Consider the following 16,771-nt stretch of genomic DNA (forward strand, 5'->3'; position numbering starts at 1 on the left):
CTCGTGGAGACCGGCTACTCGACCACTGCTACACCTCTTTCTGGGATGCGTACAAAGCCCTCCCCCACGCCCCATTCGGCCAATCAGATCACCGCTCCATCCTGCTCCTGCCCGCCTACAGGCAGAAGCTGAAACAGGAAGCTCCAACCCGGAGGGCGGTGCACTGTTGGACGGACCAATCGGAGTCTGCGCTGCGGGACTGTTTTGATCACGCGGACTGGGAAATGTTTCACGTGGCTGCTAGGGACATTGATGAGTACACAGACTCAGTCTGCGGATTTATCAGGAAATGCGTGGAAGATGTCGTCCCATCCAGAACAGTTAAATCCTTCCCAAATCAAAAACCCTGGATTAACGGAGATGTTCGCGCGGCACTGGCGGCACGGAGCACCGCCTTTGCCTCCGTGAACACATCGGACTACAAACACGCACATTACCAACTCCGGAAGACGATCAAAGCAGCCAAACGTGAGTACAGGGACAGGGTGGAGCAACAGTTTGACAACCCCGACAGACTTTAGAGGGAAAACCAGCACACCGCAGACCACGGCCTCTCTGTGTGAGGATCTAAACGTATTCTACGCTAGATTCGACACAGCGAACACCATGAGACCGGACAGTGTGCGCACCGCGGATGACGTCAGTGCGCACACTGTGTCTGAGGAGGATGTGCGGAAGTGCTTCAGGAAGGTGAACGCACGCAAAGCTACTGGTCCGGACGGGATTCCCGGCCGCGTCCTCAGGTCATGCGCGGCTCAGCTGGCTGGAGTGTTCACGCACATCTTCAACCTTTCCCTCTCTCTGTCTGTAGTCCCAGCCTGCTTCAAAATGGCCACCATCGTCCCTGTACCCAAATCCTCCACCATCTCCTCATTGAACGACTGGCGACCTGTAGCCCTGACCCCCATCGTAAGCAAATGCTTCGAGAAGCTGGTCAGGGACTTCATCTGCTCTGCACTACCCGACTCACTGGACCCTCTACAGTTCGCATACCGCCACAACAGGTCCACTGATGATGCCATAGCCCTGACACTACATACTGCCCTGTCACACCTGGAGAAGAGAGACACGTATGTGAGAATGCTGTTTGTAGATTACAGCTCAGCATTCAATAACATCGTTCCCTCGAAGCTGGACAGGAAACTGCAGGATCTAGGACTGAGCAGCTCCCTCTGCAGCTGGATCCTTAGCTTCCTGTCTGACAGACGCCAAGTGGTCAGACTGGGCAGCATCACCTCATCCCCCATCACACTGAACACTGGTGCTCCACAGGGGTGTGTACTGAGCCCTCTCCTGTACTCACTCTACACCTACGACTGCACAGCCACTAACAACTCCAACATCATTGTGAAGTTTGCGGACGACACTACAGTGGTGGGTCTTATCACCAATGGTGATGAGACGGCTTACAGGGAGGAGGTCAGCGCCCTGTCCCACTGGTGTCAAGACAACCATCTCACCCTCAACGTCGCAAAGACAAAGGAGTTGATAGTGGACTTCCGGAGGTGCAGAGAAGTACACACCCCCATCACCATCAACGGCGCTGCTGTGGAGAGAGTGAGCAGCTTCCAGTTCCTTGGTGTACATCTGGCTGAGGATCTTACGTGGTCAGTACACACAAACAAAACAGTGAAGAAGGTGCAGCAGCGCCTCTTCTTTCTCAGGAGACTGAAAAGATTCGGCATGAGCCCCCGCATCCTCAGGACCTTCTATTACTGTGCCATTGAGAGCATCCTCACTGGATGCATCACCACCTGGTATGGCAACAGCACCGCCTACAACTGCAAAGCTCTCCAGCGAGTAGTGCGGTGCTCTGAACGGATAATTGGAGGTGAGCTTCCCTCCCTCCAAGACATCTACAGGAAGCGCTGCCTGAGGAAAGCGGGGAGGATCATCAAGGACTCCAGTCACCCCAGCCATAAACTGTTCAGACTACTTCCATCAGGAAGGAGGTTCTGCAGCATCCGGTCCCGAACCAGCAGACTGAGAGACAGCTTCTTCCATCAGGCCATCAGACTGCTGAACACGTCATAGACACCTCAGCTTCACTACTGGAACTTTAACATTATGCACTACATACTGTACAGTAATGCCACTGTTTTGCACATGTCTCAACTCTGTATATTTTTATATATTTTATTTATTGTTGACTCTATTTAATTTGTAAAATATGTGTACACACACACACACACACGTAGAAAAATATTTAGTATACACATCCAGAAATGCATATACTATTATATATTGTACATATATTTATTAGTTTCAGATGTAGCCATTCTTGTATTTTGCTTGTTTACATTATTGTATTTTGCACAACTCTGTTGCTTGTGAAGCTCACACACAAGAATTTCACTCACATGTGCTGTACCAATGTACCTGCACATGTGATGTGACAATAAAAGTGATTTGATCTTTAAAATACCAGAATAGGGAGGATGGTGTAGGTTTAAGTTTATTAGATTGATCAGTATTGCTGAACTATGAAATATTTTTTTTGCATACAGGTATAACAGAATAGCTTTAGTGTAGTTGTTGTTTTAAACTTGAGTATGAACTTATACAAAATGCAGCACGATATTTAAAAAAAACAGTTTTGTTGATTAAAAAACACTATATCAGATTCATATCGGTATCGCAGATATCCAAATTTATGATATCGGTATCGGTATCGGACATAAAAAAGTGGTATCGTGCCATCTCTAGTTGTAACACTTCCAATTTCTCCAATCAGGGCTAAGTTTCAAATGATGTGACTCATCCTGTGCATGCCCAATTCAGTTCTGCTATCACATGTGAAAAATCAGCACATTTTGTCAAACACAGACAATTTAACACGAAAAAAAGTAATTTGTATGCCAAAAAGTAAGTTTTTCTACTTTATTTCAATTTCTAATAGCATTATTTGCTTTTCAGTTAAACTCATCAAACTTAAATTGTGTTATTTGTATGTCTATGGGGATATATTCTGTGTAGGTCTTTAGTGCTAATGTTTTAGCCATTGGCTGTAATGTTAGCTAGTTCATGGCTATAGGAGTCTGGGTCAGTTGTAACAGCAACAGTCTGGGTTATTTGTAACAATAATGCAGATGTTACAACTTACCACACTATTACTTTAACTTGTATTAAACAAGTTGGGGCAGTGACATCAGCAGAGAGAGGTTCACTGGTCGCTTTTGTATATGCGGTTAATGCCATTGGCAACACAATTCCTCCACTGTTTGTGTTCCCACACATACATTATGCAGACCACTGTGTCAGAGATGGACCAGTAGGAAGTACTGGTAGTGGAAATAAGTCAGGATGGATGCAAGAAACAGATTTCCTCATCTTTCTGAAGCACTTTGCAAACCACACCAAGGTAAGCCATGATAAAAAGTAATGGAATTGCGATGCTGGTGAACAACTACATTTTTTCAGCTTCATTGTTATGTTCAAAATTGGTGCACGAGTTGTAGGTTATAATGCCAACTTAGCCAATGAGGCCAAACTCAAGGAAGACCAACCAAAATTAATGAAATATTCAGTTGCAGAAAATTCCATAACTTGTCTTTTTTGGGCGGTTGGAATATGTTCAAAAGCTAGATTTCTGCATTCTGTCACACACACACACAGAGCTACATAAATGGCTCTAAGTGCATTCATGTGTTGAATAAACAAAGATTACATGTTAATGTTTTGTTAGTACCCTTATTTCATTGTGTTACATTTCACCCCAGGATATGTTACAACTAACCCAGACTATGGGGTTAATTGTAACATTTCACTCTTTGTGTTTGAGACCATACCATGCAATGGGTAATTGTGCTGCAGAGAAAATAGCTGCACTATTTAATAGCCGAGACATGTAAATACTTTGCATTACATTTTGAATCCTACCTTAAAAGAGCTCCAATTTACAAATAATCTTGACAACTCAACTTTTAGTAATAATTGAAGTTCTTCTTAGATCACCTGTAGTTTACACCTTAGGAGCTTTCAAAAAACAGCTATGATAAATATAATAATTACCTCATCACAAGAAAAGGGGCATAAAAAATAATCATGAGCACAAGCATCCTTGGCTCCATTACTAAGTGGGCTGCACCAATGTTTTTTCCTTAAATTCTTTCTGATGTACAGCCTGTTATGATTCAGTGTTATCAGTGTTTGTTTTATGTGTGACTATTCCCAAAAGAGGATGGCTGTGAGTTTTTTCCTTTTCTTTCATGGGGGTGGACACCTGGGCGTGCCTGCTGAGTTGTTGGGTGGAGGTTGTTCCTGCCCTGGGATTGGACAATTGGTTGATCACCTCCAGTATTTAACCACCAGATGACAACCACCTGACCCCTCTCTCCTAGCCTCCACCACCCCAACAAAGAGCCTGTGTTTTTGATTTGTTGTTACATAAAGTGTTTTTACCAATTGACTCGCAAGTTTAACCTCGTGTGTGTGTCTGGCGTTAGAGCTTTGATCTTGTAAATAAATTTGTAAAGAAGCATTTGTGTACCTTTTTTTCACTGTGTATATATTGTTCACTGCAGCAGCCTGCTAGGCGTGAGAAGCCATTTTTTGTTGATTCAGTTTTCTCCTGTTTTTCTTTTAGAATGTTAGGTAAGTGAACTGTCTTTTGGTTTGATTTCTTTTGTATAGGGAAGCATAGGAACCTTTAGGGAGTTTTGTATATTCTTTTGGCATTGCTCACTGCTGAAGCAAATAAACGGCACTTTAAAGGGTGATCCTGTTTTTTCTTTCTTGAGTAGTGCGTGAGTGGGGGCCAATTTCTTTTGCGTTCAATGCGCACCTAGACTTAGAACGATACAAGCCTTATTACACTGTTATCTACCATCTTTTTTGCTGGGAGCTGGAGTGGGAAAGAATGCAGAACCAACCCAGATCTAGATAATGTGAAATAAGATTTTACTGTGCAAATGTGCAGTGCTTCAAAGGTGACACTTAGACGCGCCATGATGTCTTGATTTATTTGAAAAACAGAAAAAAAAAAAAAGTTAAAAAAAAAAAAAAAAAAAGTAGTACATATTCACATCAAATGTCTACTGAGAACACACTAAAAACAATTTCACAAAGAAAACTGCCTTTTTTGGAATGAAGCAAATAAAATTTCAAGTAGTGGCATTTTCTTTGTTCTTTTTTCTCATTTATACATAAAAACACTATGTACATTAAAAAAAAAAACCAACAAAAAAAACAACACAGGCTATAACCAGTCTGAAGTAACAGTTTAAAATGCATTTACAGTCAGTCACAATCCTTTCAACATCATGTACTGGTCCTCCTGAATGTGGGATGAAATTCAGTGAAAACCCCAGAAAGAAAAGACAAAAAACAAAAACTTGTTTAGTGTAAAAAAAACAACAACAAAAAAACAACTTCCATTTGCGTCAACGACAGAAACACTAATGCATTAAAACCACTTTAGTACTGATTGTTCAAGCGTGGAAAGTTGTTACATTGATTGAACCACCCTCCCTTCTGTGATAATTAAAGTGCTAGACCTTATACAGATGGAGAAAGAAAGAAAAGTGAGTAAAGCACTTTTTCACATCATCTTAGAGTTCTGTGTTGCGCTGGGTGCTGTGTCAGGTCTGCGCAAAAATAAGTTACAACCACACAACACCAAACATTTGCACAATAGTTGTTCGGCTGGTGGTTCTTGGTCATTGGCAAAACTTCACAAATGTATAGTGTATGAAAAACCCAACATTTACCACCTGATGTGATTAGTGTGTTACAGGTCTTAACACTGATCAAAACATTAAAACAGAATAAAAATTTATACACAGCACAACTGGTGTATAAACTGGTGTAAGACTACAGAGGATGCAGTTCACCAAATGAGTCATTTCACAGCTCTGCTTCTCTGAAGGTAGATGCCCCTGAAACGAGTAAAACAGACACCACCACAGTACCTTTGGCAAAGAACAAAAGTGAACGTGAAGGCAAACAATCATTGACGATCCATTAAGTAGATGACAGTGGTCACCTATGTATGAAATTCACCAAAATACAAGCTTACTTCTTGTACAGACAGTGCATATCAGCAACCAAAACAATACACCCCCCCAAAAAACAAAACATATCCATGAGGTTTCACTTTTTACAACTATCCAGCGTGATCTGAGATAGGTCGTTGTAGGAGACTGTAAAAACAGCTGAAATGGCAACCATTGTACCAGGGTCCTGAGGAAAGGCAAGTTATTTTCCAGTGGTATCAGAGCTGAGTGTGAGTCTCTTTACTGGAGGTATTTAATTGCTGCAAGCCTGTAAACATGTAAATGAAATGTAACACAATAGAAGGCATGTTTCTATTCTATTCATATACAGACGTTCGTCTTTCCCTTACTTCTCCTTGAGCCAAGTCTCTAGATCTTGTGGTGATTGACAGACCAGTGCAGACTGACATGAGTCAGCCTGCAATATTGAAAAGTGCTGGAATTTTTTTTTTTTTTGTGTGTGTGTGTGTGTGGTGTGTGTGTGTGTGTGTGTGTTTTCTTAAAGTGTGAAAAGTCTGAGGCCATCAAAATAACCATGGTCTATAGGCTCAGAAACCCTGCACTGGCAGAATACTCTTCTTCCTCCTCTTCTCTCTCCACCTCGCATCCACTGTGAGCCGCTGTGTTCTTCCTTTTTACTTGTTTGCTAGATGTGCCCCGAGGCCTCTGCATGGGAACTAAGAGGCAGAAGCCTGGCTGGGCATTGGAAGAAGCAGCACCCAGAGAAGTGGTAAAGGTCTTGAATGTGCAAGCCCTGAGAGACGATGAGTAGGAGGAGGAGGAACATGTAGATGAGGGGCTTACACTCTGGACTGAGGAATATCCTGAACTGTGAAGGTCTTTAGAGAGGGAAACGGGCTCTTGGCCTTGGGAATCCTTGTTCACCTCCCTCCTTGCTTCACAGAAGCTGTCCTCATCGCTGGATAGAGCTCGGCAGTGCTCCCCCCTTTCGCCTGCATCAGTAAGCGGATCCAGCTTGATGGATATCATGGAACCTATTGGGGGAAACAAAGAAAAGAAAGTGCTGCTTAGTCATCTCCATTTAAATTATGTCTTACTCAAGATGAACTCAGGCATTATTCTCCTGTTCATATAGTTTAGCTCATTTAAATGCATTAAAGAATTTGAGCCTGCTGGTAATCAGCACTGCATTAAGCGTGCCCTACCCCTCCTTCATACTCACAGTCATCCTCTCTCTCTCCCTCGCTTTCTTCCTCCCTGTCCCCCTCATAACCCGAGCAGGAAGTGTCCAGGCTCCAATCCAGGATGTCGCCCAGCAGCTTCTCCTCCTGATTTGATAGTTCTGCAGTGGGCGTGGCCACAAAGCTGCCTCGGTGCGCCTGCATGCTGTCATCGCGTCTCCTTCGGAAAAACAGTGGGACAAGCAGAGGGGTTGCTGTGAGTCACGGGAACTTCTCGCAGATGGCACAAAAACAAACACCTTCTGGTCAAGATGCTTCACGAGTCAGTTCGCCACAGCACACAGGTGACTCAGCCACGATAAGAGCTGCTAAATGAGCAAGGAAAGAGGCGGGGTGTGTCTCAATTCTCCGCATGTCCTAAATCCCATCACACCAGCACTCTACTAAGCTTGTATTGATTTTCTATATACATCCTGCACATGATGCAAAACTGGGTGCTACACATGCCACATCATGTTACATACTGGAGCTTTAATAGGAACTGTTCCCTGGTCTTTGCTGATGTAGTCAGTACACTTATCTAAAATCATTTGATTGCTCGCACAGGGTACATTGCGCAGCAAATGTTTTTACTGAGTGGCCAATTAATACCGATTTTCACAGTCATAGAAAGAGAAAATAAATGCCACATTACTCACAATTATGTGAGCTAATGATGTGTCTCTACACATTCAGACCCTGCTTACTTCTTGCTATCGCTTGATGGAGAGGCCAGGAAGGTATGGATGTCCGCTGGCTGACCAGTGGGACTGGGAGGCTCCATCTGAGGCACCACCTCAGGAATCTCCAGGATCTGGCAGAGCTCTTTAAAATCCATCACCTTGTTGAAACCATGAAGGGGAGGAAAAAATTTCATTCAGAAAAACCACGGCAAGATATGCCTTAACCATGCCTAACCCTTTTTTATAAAATTAAGACAATTAATAATAATAATACTAGCGCAGTACCTTATCTTTACTGATGTGGTGGTAGGCCTCGTCTTCAAACCGTTGCTTGACACCAGTGAGAGAGACGTGCCTGTAATCTTTGGGAACATCTTGACTGAAACTGAAGACAGACAGGGAGGGGGAAGCAAAGGGGAAAAAAAACAAGACCTGAGTATGATCCAGTTTACTTGCAGCAACACTTCAATCATCTCTTGGGGACAAATCTCGTTACTTGTCCATTTGCGAATTACAGTTTGTTGATACGATGCTCACCTATCAAAGAGACTCACCCCGAGGCACGTTTCTGTGACTCAGTTGCTGATTCACTGGTCACCCACACACACACACACACACACACACACACACCCACATCCAACCACCTCCACATCAATAGTCCAAATGCTTCCCTCTGTCTATAAGACTCTGGCACTCTCTCCACTTTGGTTTTGCTTTAAAACCCTCACGGCCAATCACTTTCTTTGGCCAGAGTCATCAATCAATTCTTGTTATCTTCCAATCGAGGAAAGCACAGTGAGGCAACAGGGAAATACATTTTTGGCTCATCTTCTCCAATGTAGGTTCTGTAAAGCTGCTGAGCTGTAAATAAACAGCTGAACAGGCATTTGCTTTATTAATTTGTGAGATCCAATAATAGGAGAGAAACTGGTGAGATTATTGGCCATGGGAGCACGTCAATAGCAATTTTACAGTCTGCTTGTAGTTTTGGAGTTCCATCGACCAATCATGTTTGAGCAGGGTTTAGGTGAATGCAGGTAAATCTCTTTTCTCCGAACATGGACGAACTGTAACAATGAAACCACCAATTATCATAAGTGACAGCTGGGAAACAAAAAAACAAACAAAAAACAAAAAACAAAAACGCATTGATAAAGAATAACCCAAAGACAAAACAGGAAGTTTTTGTCATCTGCTTTCAGTCAGCCCATTAGCCCACTCCTTACTTTGCCAATGCTGATTCCCCCCCCCCCGTTTTTCTTGACTTAGCGTTGCTTCTTGCTTTACCATAACAATTTCTTAAGTACATAAAGAGTTATAAGTCCCTCAGCCGAACAACCTGTAATTAACAACAAGCTACAAGCAAGACGCAGCCTCCAGGGCTGAAAAGTCAAGCCAATAAAGAAGTGCCAAAAACTGCAATCCTTCTAATTGCCACTTAAGTATGACTCCAAAAAACAAGTCATTTCCCACAGGCTGCTCTTGTTAAAATATCACATTTTAAAGTTTAAAAGCAGATTTACTGCCCGCTACAAACTGTTATGGCCTCTATGGATAGTTTCTTCCTTCATCACAACCCTACTGTGGGGCGATTTATTAAAGAAAAAAACAAAAGAAAGAAAAAAACAAACAAACCCATCCTCCATGCTGGAGTTTGAGGCATAGCAGCAGCATTTGTTATACTAGGCTTCACCTCCACAAACTGCATCTATTAACTGGACTTCTGGACTGTGCTCCAAAAAGAGCATTTTAATAGAACTGACTAAGAATATGGCTCACTATTTAAAAACAGGCCAAGCAAGAAATTTGTGCTTCAGTTTTTTGCGAGTAAGAGTATGATGCATTTAGAAATGCATTCATTCCTAAATGCAATGATGTGAAAACCTCAAAGCCATTTAAAAAAAAAAAAAAAAAAAAAAAAAAAGAAAATAAAGAAGAAAGATCCCGTGTGCACAGAGATTTCTCCAGATTCTCAGGATGTTTTGATATTGGATGATTATATGGATTATGATGTACATGGTGAGATATTTTTGAAGTCTCCACAATGTTAAACTGATGAACCTCTGCTCATCTTTACTCATGAGAAACTGTCTCTCAAAGACCCCCCCTTCTCAAACCCAGTCATATTACTGTCCAGATGCCAATTAGCATATTTAATTGTAAAATGTTTCTTTTAAGTACTACTTTAATCTCCAAGCCGTTTGTTGCCCTACATCCAAACTTTTTTGCGCCACGTTGCTGCCAAATTCAAAATGAGCTAATATTTCCATTAAAATTACGCTCCCTCTTTTCTGTGATCTATTCTGAATAAAATATGGGTTTATTTGATTTGAAAATAATTGCATTCTGTTTATTTACATTTTAAGTGCACAATTTTTGGAATTTTAGCAATTTCTGCATACTAAAACCATGATTATGCTGTCTATGCAGACAGGTGGCGCATAGACAGTATATAACATGAACATAGCTATTGTGATGTTACTCGTTGATTTCCGAAGTCCCGTTTTGAAGCCCAAAGGTGAGTATAAACTGTCTGTGAAGCATAAACTGTGCATCTATTGGCTGATGACTTGTTGTTGAAACCTCATTAGCCAATGAGTGTACAGTTTCACGCCATAAATAATCCTCGATTATGAAAGATGGTATGACCAAGATTTACAAAAAAAAACTTCCTTTTTTTTAAATTTAATATTATCCCAAAATGTATGACTGAGTCCATCAGACTTGTTTACAGAGGTCAAATCAGAAAGCTGTTTTTCTAGACTTCTATTGGATCGAAAGTCTTTCTGCAACTTCAGCTATCACCATCTGGTGGCCTTCAAGCAGAATGCAAGTTTAAGGCATTTCTACATTGGTTTCATTTTTCTGACGTGGAAGCTACGTCCATGTTTTTTTATTGTTTATTGAGCTGGAGACACGATGGCTAAGTAATCATTCCTGTTGTACTACTTTGTCCACCTACTCTGGTACACATGGGGTTAAGTGCATTGTACTGCTAAGTCTCTGTAATGCAAAGACCGAGCTGACTCAGACGTGCAAAGTATAATCAAGGCTTTAAGCAGATTGCTCCTGTGTCGGTGGGGTGAACCAGTAAAGTTTATGCAGTTACATCTGTAGTTCCAATTACATGGATACTAGATAATGCTAAGACTTAAATCTGGTTTTATAATTTCAATGTGCACGAGTTCTCTTGGGTTCCTGGAATGTGGAGGGTCCAAGGCTTCAAAGAAGTATAACAGGAATGATAACTCTCATGTTGGGTCTCCAGTTGTCCGTGTCCGTAACCAAGTATAACCCAGGGTTTAGTAGGATCTGCGCTAAGTAACCACTAATCAAATACAGTAGGGTAAAGCAAACAGCACAAAATAGATATGCCCATTTTATATTTCTTATTACACTTGCAGCTTATGATCTGAAGCATTTAAGATGTGCAAGTCACGGCTGCTCTGATGTCATTTAATGTCACACTCTGTGAATCTAACATGGCGTGATGTGAGGGAGTTTAGTTTTGCGTACACACACACACACACGCACGCGCGCGCGCGCGCGCACACACGCGCGCACACACGCGCGCGCACACACACACACACGCGCACACACGCAGAAACGTACCATTTGACATAGAGCAGCACTGAAAGGGGAACAATGTCTTGCTTGGAAAAGCCTGTGTAATCTGCCAACAAGGTGGGCCAAAGAGGAGCTGCAGAGAGGAAGAACACAGACATAATTTAAGATGAAGGTAAACTTAACACGAAACTAAACCTGTACATTCTGCTTGTTTGAAAAGACTCTTGAGTTACAGCCTGTTGTTAAAAGGCTGGAACGTTGTACGAGTGTGTATGAGCGAGTGTGTTTACCATAGTGATGTAATGCCCGTGTGAGCAGCAGTGCGGCACAGGCCAGTTTAGCAGGTGGCGGTGTGGCTAGAGCAGAGTAAAGCAGGGACAGCTCGCAGATGTAGCTAAATAGGTGAGTGGTTCGCCTCTCCAGAGGGAGCAGAGAGAACAGGACCTCGCCGTAGTCCAGCAGTGTGGGGCTCTGCAAGAAAGCATAAGCATTAGTCTTTGCATTAAAGAAGGTCGGGAAATACTTCACTGGCACCAAATACTAAACAATACACTAAACAAACGATGCTTGTTGTATTCACCCTGATGTTTCCCTCCAGCACAGAGATGACCTCTCCCATCATTCGAACCAGGTCCTCATATTTGTAGGTGTTGTCTGTCAACCAAACTGCTTCACGTATGGTCAGGATTTCTTTGCTGATGTATCTGAAAAGGAAAAAAAAAAGTTACAAAACATTTGCCTTTTAGATAAATAAATAATTCAGAAACGAACAAAAACCATGGTATGTGTGCATCCTTACCTTGTGCAGATGACCATGCAGGCGATTCCTAATAACTGAAGACGAGCTTTGGGGACAGACCGCAAAGTCAAATAACGGTCCACGCAGCCTACAGTCACATGCAGCGTCTGGCTGGTGAAGTCCTTCATTGTGGTCACCTCCACAAGCCAGTCCACCAGGATGTACCTGGAGACAAGCAGACAAAAAATTTAAAATCAGGTGCATCAGGGCAGTGTGCCAAGTTTTAACCATGTAATAATAATCAATATCGTAAACCTTTTAAGAATATAAACTGGGTGGCTTTGGAAAGCAGAAAGTGGCGTTTCTAAAACTTGGTAACAACAATTCAAGTTAACTCAGGGCATCAGACTCGGTCACATCTACCTCGAGTCGATGTGGTAACTTTTATTGCCGGGGTGTGTCATCCCTTTACTAATGTCATTAAAGAAGGGGAGGATAATCAGCACGCAGTGAGTCATCACAGGGACTAGAGATATTCATCAAGAGACAGTAAAATCATGACGTTGCTTCTGTTCGATCTACCTCATGCTGTCCTTGATTCCTTGTTTCAAGATTTCCTGAGATGAGGGCCGTGATGCTGGATTACAGGAGCTGAAGAGCTGGGCGACTAAATCCGAGCAGGCCTTCGACTCCAAACCCAGCGGATTGCCACTGCTGCACACTTTGGCCAAGGACAACTAGGGGAAGAAGACAAAGCACTAAAATAATTACACAAGAAGGCTTGACATCTTGCTGCTATGTAACGCTAGAAAGGCAACAACAAAGTTTAGTACTGTATTAGTTTCCTGATATAATTACAGACCTTGGGATTTAGCTGAGTCATACTTTTGTGATTCAGTGGGGCGAAAAAAAAAGAAAAAAAAAGAAAGAGAGAACGTCAACATCTGTCAAGCCCTCTTGACTTTAGTTGATAGCATTTCAATAAGCAACTCCAACTCTGGAGAAATGTAGGCCCGGGTAATAAAAAACAAGAAATGACAGCTGAAAGGTTTTCAAAAGAAAAGCCATTTGCTGCTTTTTTGTATCACCGCAGGGGAGTACAAAGAGAGAACAAAGCTACAGATTGACAGAGAAAACCGATCACAAGAAACCAACTGAAAGTTGGTGAATTGTCCTCAATCACGCACCTGTGCCTCCCAACATCCTTTCCCAGCATAGTCCCTGAGGGTTCGCACACACTGCAGGTACCTTCCTGGATCTGCGATCTGAAATACATACACCAAAAAAACCGAAAACAAAACCGTAAGCTCATGATTGGAGTCAACGTGAGAATCTTTCTAGAATCTGTAAAGCATTTACTATGTTAGCTGGTTATGTTTGACTGACTGTGTAAATAAGAAATAAATCCCAAACAAACAGCTGTCTTCACCAAAGGCGCATGCTTCTGAGAGTAAATCTCGAAACACGGTAATGAGAGAACCTGACTCACAGCTGCCTTACGGCTGTGCTGCCATATCAGGTATGAGCTCTGTAGACAGCCAGCCTGTGACGACTCCTCCAGCATGGATATGGCTTCTGAACGCTTCTCATCATCCTGGACAAATGAAACACAGTTCCTTAAGGTTAATGATAGCAGTAAAGGTAAACTGTCTGCCGCATGCTGTCTCTGCAACATATGAAGGCTCGTGACATAGTTCTGCTTTGTCACATTGGTAAATAACAAAGCATACTGAAGCTGTGAGTAAGAAGAAACAACAAGGCCTGTAAGACAACAGAAGCTGCATGACAGGGACTTATTCCATCTGTGGTGCTAATGACCAACTGGTCCAACAGCCCCTGTGACATCAGCTCAGTTTTAGGTTTTGGTGAAGGGGTGGGGGTAATAGAAACTGGTCTAACCACACCTGGATTGAGATACAGCCCCCCACAGTCTCACTCACCTCAAACAGCTGCAAAACTTTGGCCAAACAATGCAACAGGGGACCCCTCCTCTCCTGCAGAGAAATCACAAAAGCAGATTGGTAAACAGTTTTGCACATGCAGTGTATGGCACTGTAAATCATAGTCAACTAAGAAGAACAGAAGCCAAGCTTTAAGGACAGGGTGTTCAGGCAGCCTTCCAAATATTACATTTTTATGTAATATTTTGTCTGAATTAATGATTTAAGAGAAACCCCAACTTAATACTTTAAGACCAAATCAGACATCAATGGAGATTAAATTTGCACCCCAGCTGGTCAAACAGGAACTCTGAGCCTACCATGTTGTTAGCGCACTCAGCCTTGAGGTGATCAAACACCACGGCCTTGCAGCAGCTGCCGGTGGGCGACCACGGTGGACGGATGAACACCCAGATGAAGGGATCTGCTGTGAGGGAGCGCAGGCTCTCTGCGAGGCTAAAGAAGTGGGAAGCCTTTCGACCACACACATCTGCTCGGCCCTCGTCACTTAACAATGCTGAAGGCGAGAGAGGATGCACATTTTTAATCAATTAGTTCAATTATTTAAAGGGTTTTCTGTTATCTGTGTTTATATATGACTCCCCATTTAATCTCTGACATGAACCAACCAACAACTTACGTCCTTCATTGTATAAATATGCAATTCCAAGCTTCACAGCAGCTTCAAAATTCCCTTTGTCTGCAGCTCTAAAGGAAGACAAAATTTAAAGTAAAGACTCAAATTGACAAACAACATATATATAAGTACACTTTTGACAGTAGGTGATGTACCTTTCAAAAAGCCATAATGTGTTTGGGGATGGCCACGTGTCTCTGAAACTGACCCTGGCCCAAACACTAGAGTGGTTGTCAACAATGTCCCGCAGCTGAGAGTGAACCTGAAACAGGCATTTAAACAAATAAATAAAAATAATTAGAACCCCAGCAGAGGAGAAATCTCAGGTAATAAAGAGTTTAGCTGTGTCAGAGTGTGCACTTTTACTCACAGCTCGGATAGACAGGAGATCCTCTGCAGAGAGATACTGGAGCACACAGAGAAGAACCTCCTCAGGGAGAGACAGCAAGGTGATCCCAGAAGATCGCTTACGTACCCGCTTCCGTGCTGGAACCGAGTAGCATTTTGAACAACGGCAGTGGACAACTGAAAGAAAAAAAGCAAAGAGGAACTGCATATATTACACATCAAATGTTTTGAATACTTGAGCATCTTTCCCATATTCACCCTGCAAGCAACAGCACTGGGAGGAATGCTTTAAGTGTACACAATCAAAATCACAAATCACTTAAAATTCCACACCTAAGTGCAAGATTGGCTAACTAATTCTCACATTAATGACTAACTAATATTTGCCTTTCATTGAAAGCAGGTCAAGTTGATTTAGACATACAGTGATGCACTCCAAGATGAAGGTTGCATGGCTCCACATTCAAAACTACTAACGTAAGGCATCTACGGGTGGTCTACTCAAACTCTCTGTGAGTGAGTGGGAAAATGTTTAAATTAATGGAAAGATCATCACCTTAAAAGTATTAAAACACATAAAAAGCTAATGTTTTTTTTCTGCAGATGTTAAAAATCTAACGGCGGTGAACTGAGCAGCTGAAGGAGGAAAGTCAAAGTCGATGAGCGCCCAAATTTCCCTCCTGTAAGTTCCACGGCAGTAGTAACGATGAGTTTCAATTAGGTTTCAAATTCGAACTAGTCTAACGCTAAGTATTTATTTTTCAATGACCACAAAATGCTCACAAAGTTAAAAGAAGAGACGTTTTACCTGCATAGATATATTGCCAATATGATTTACCATTACTTCCCGGAGGCTATACCAGTTAACGTTTGTGGTGAGCAGCAGCTAATCACCAATGCTAACTGTGTCAAACTTTAGTGCTCTGAAGTAAGACCGCAAACACTTGTTGCATATTATAGTAATTTCCATATATCGGTGTTAGCAAGAACAAGTTGAAAAAAGTACTTACCGCCTGCTTTCATTGCAAGTACAGGGATCACTCCTCAAACAGCGATGTCTTACTGTAGATGCAACTCTTGAGTAGCGATTTATATACGAGACGATGTTGGCTAATGTTACTCACATTCAAATGCTCACACTAATCACTAGAAAACGAAATAGGCAGTGTTACAGTGTTGTTTCCTGTGTCTGTTTTGCTGTGATAGTTGACTAATGTCTCCGTAAGTTGTTAGCTATTGCCTGAATTCAAATCCAAGCACGCGTCCTCACTTATTGGACCCGCCCCAAAAGATGCTCTCTAGGACCGCCCGCGCTCACCGTTTAAACTATACGTTCAATCTGATTGGTCCTCACTGATGATGCCTTTATTTAACATTTTAGCCATTTGATTGGTCAGCGCGAAGAACGCTCGCGACGATTGGTCAGACGGTATAAAACTGTAACATATTAAACGCTCATTGGAGAACGTAACGACATTTCGAAGTACGCGCTCGTTAGTGAAGGTATATAATTGGCTGACCCGATTTAGAAGCATGCCCACCGAACAACCTTTAAACAGTGGACTGTGGGAAATGTAGTTGGATAGAGAATATTTTTTAAAGGTACGGTGTTTAAAGGGACAGGTGCGTAGCGTCAGCTTTGAAGGATGTCAAAAGACATCCCCCAAACATATTGTTAGCCAT

At 42.3% G+C, this 16,771-nt stretch overlaps 1 protein-coding gene across 1 annotated transcript; it reads right to left on the reverse strand.

The window, feature by feature from the left end:
* Positions 1-6,460: 6,460 nt before the first annotated feature.
* ccnf (cyclin F) lies at positions 6,461-16,400 on the reverse strand. Its single transcript, XM_026164939.1, has 17 exons — positions 16,099-16,400; positions 15,111-15,265; positions 14,896-15,002; positions 14,744-14,811; positions 14,424-14,620; positions 14,104-14,157; positions 13,653-13,757; positions 13,351-13,428; positions 12,746-12,900; positions 12,224-12,388; positions 12,005-12,128; positions 11,715-11,895; positions 11,470-11,557; positions 8,143-8,242; positions 7,882-8,015; positions 7,177-7,355; positions 6,461-6,988 (listed from the first exon to the last, which is right to left on the reverse strand). The coding sequence occupies exons 1-17, from the start codon at positions 16,109-16,111 to the stop codon at positions 6,534-6,536; spliced, it is 2,358 nt and encodes a 785-aa protein (XP_026020724.1). The 5' UTR covers positions 16,112-16,400; the 3' UTR covers positions 6,461-6,533.
* Positions 16,401-16,771: the final 371 nt, after the last annotated feature.

The sequence above is a fragment of the Astatotilapia calliptera genome, chromosome 4, assembly GCF_900246225.1.
Source record: "Astatotilapia calliptera chromosome 4, fAstCal1.2, whole genome shotgun sequence".
NCBI classification, from domain to species: Eukaryota; Metazoa; Chordata; class Actinopteri; order Cichliformes; family Cichlidae; genus Astatotilapia; species Astatotilapia calliptera.

What these genes read in the sequence shown, in the direction of transcription:
- ccnf (XM_026164939.1), bottom strand. An exon ending in TGCATGGTCATCTGCACAAG is followed by an intron (nt 12,129 to 12,223) that starts GTAAGGATGCAC and finishes TTTCCTTTTCAG; the next exon opens with ATACATCAGCAAAGAAATCC. An exon ending in ACCACATCAGTAAAGATAAG is followed by an intron (nt 8,016 to 8,142) that starts GTACTGCGCTAG and finishes GGTTTCAACAAG; the next exon opens with GTGATGGATTTTAAAGAGCT.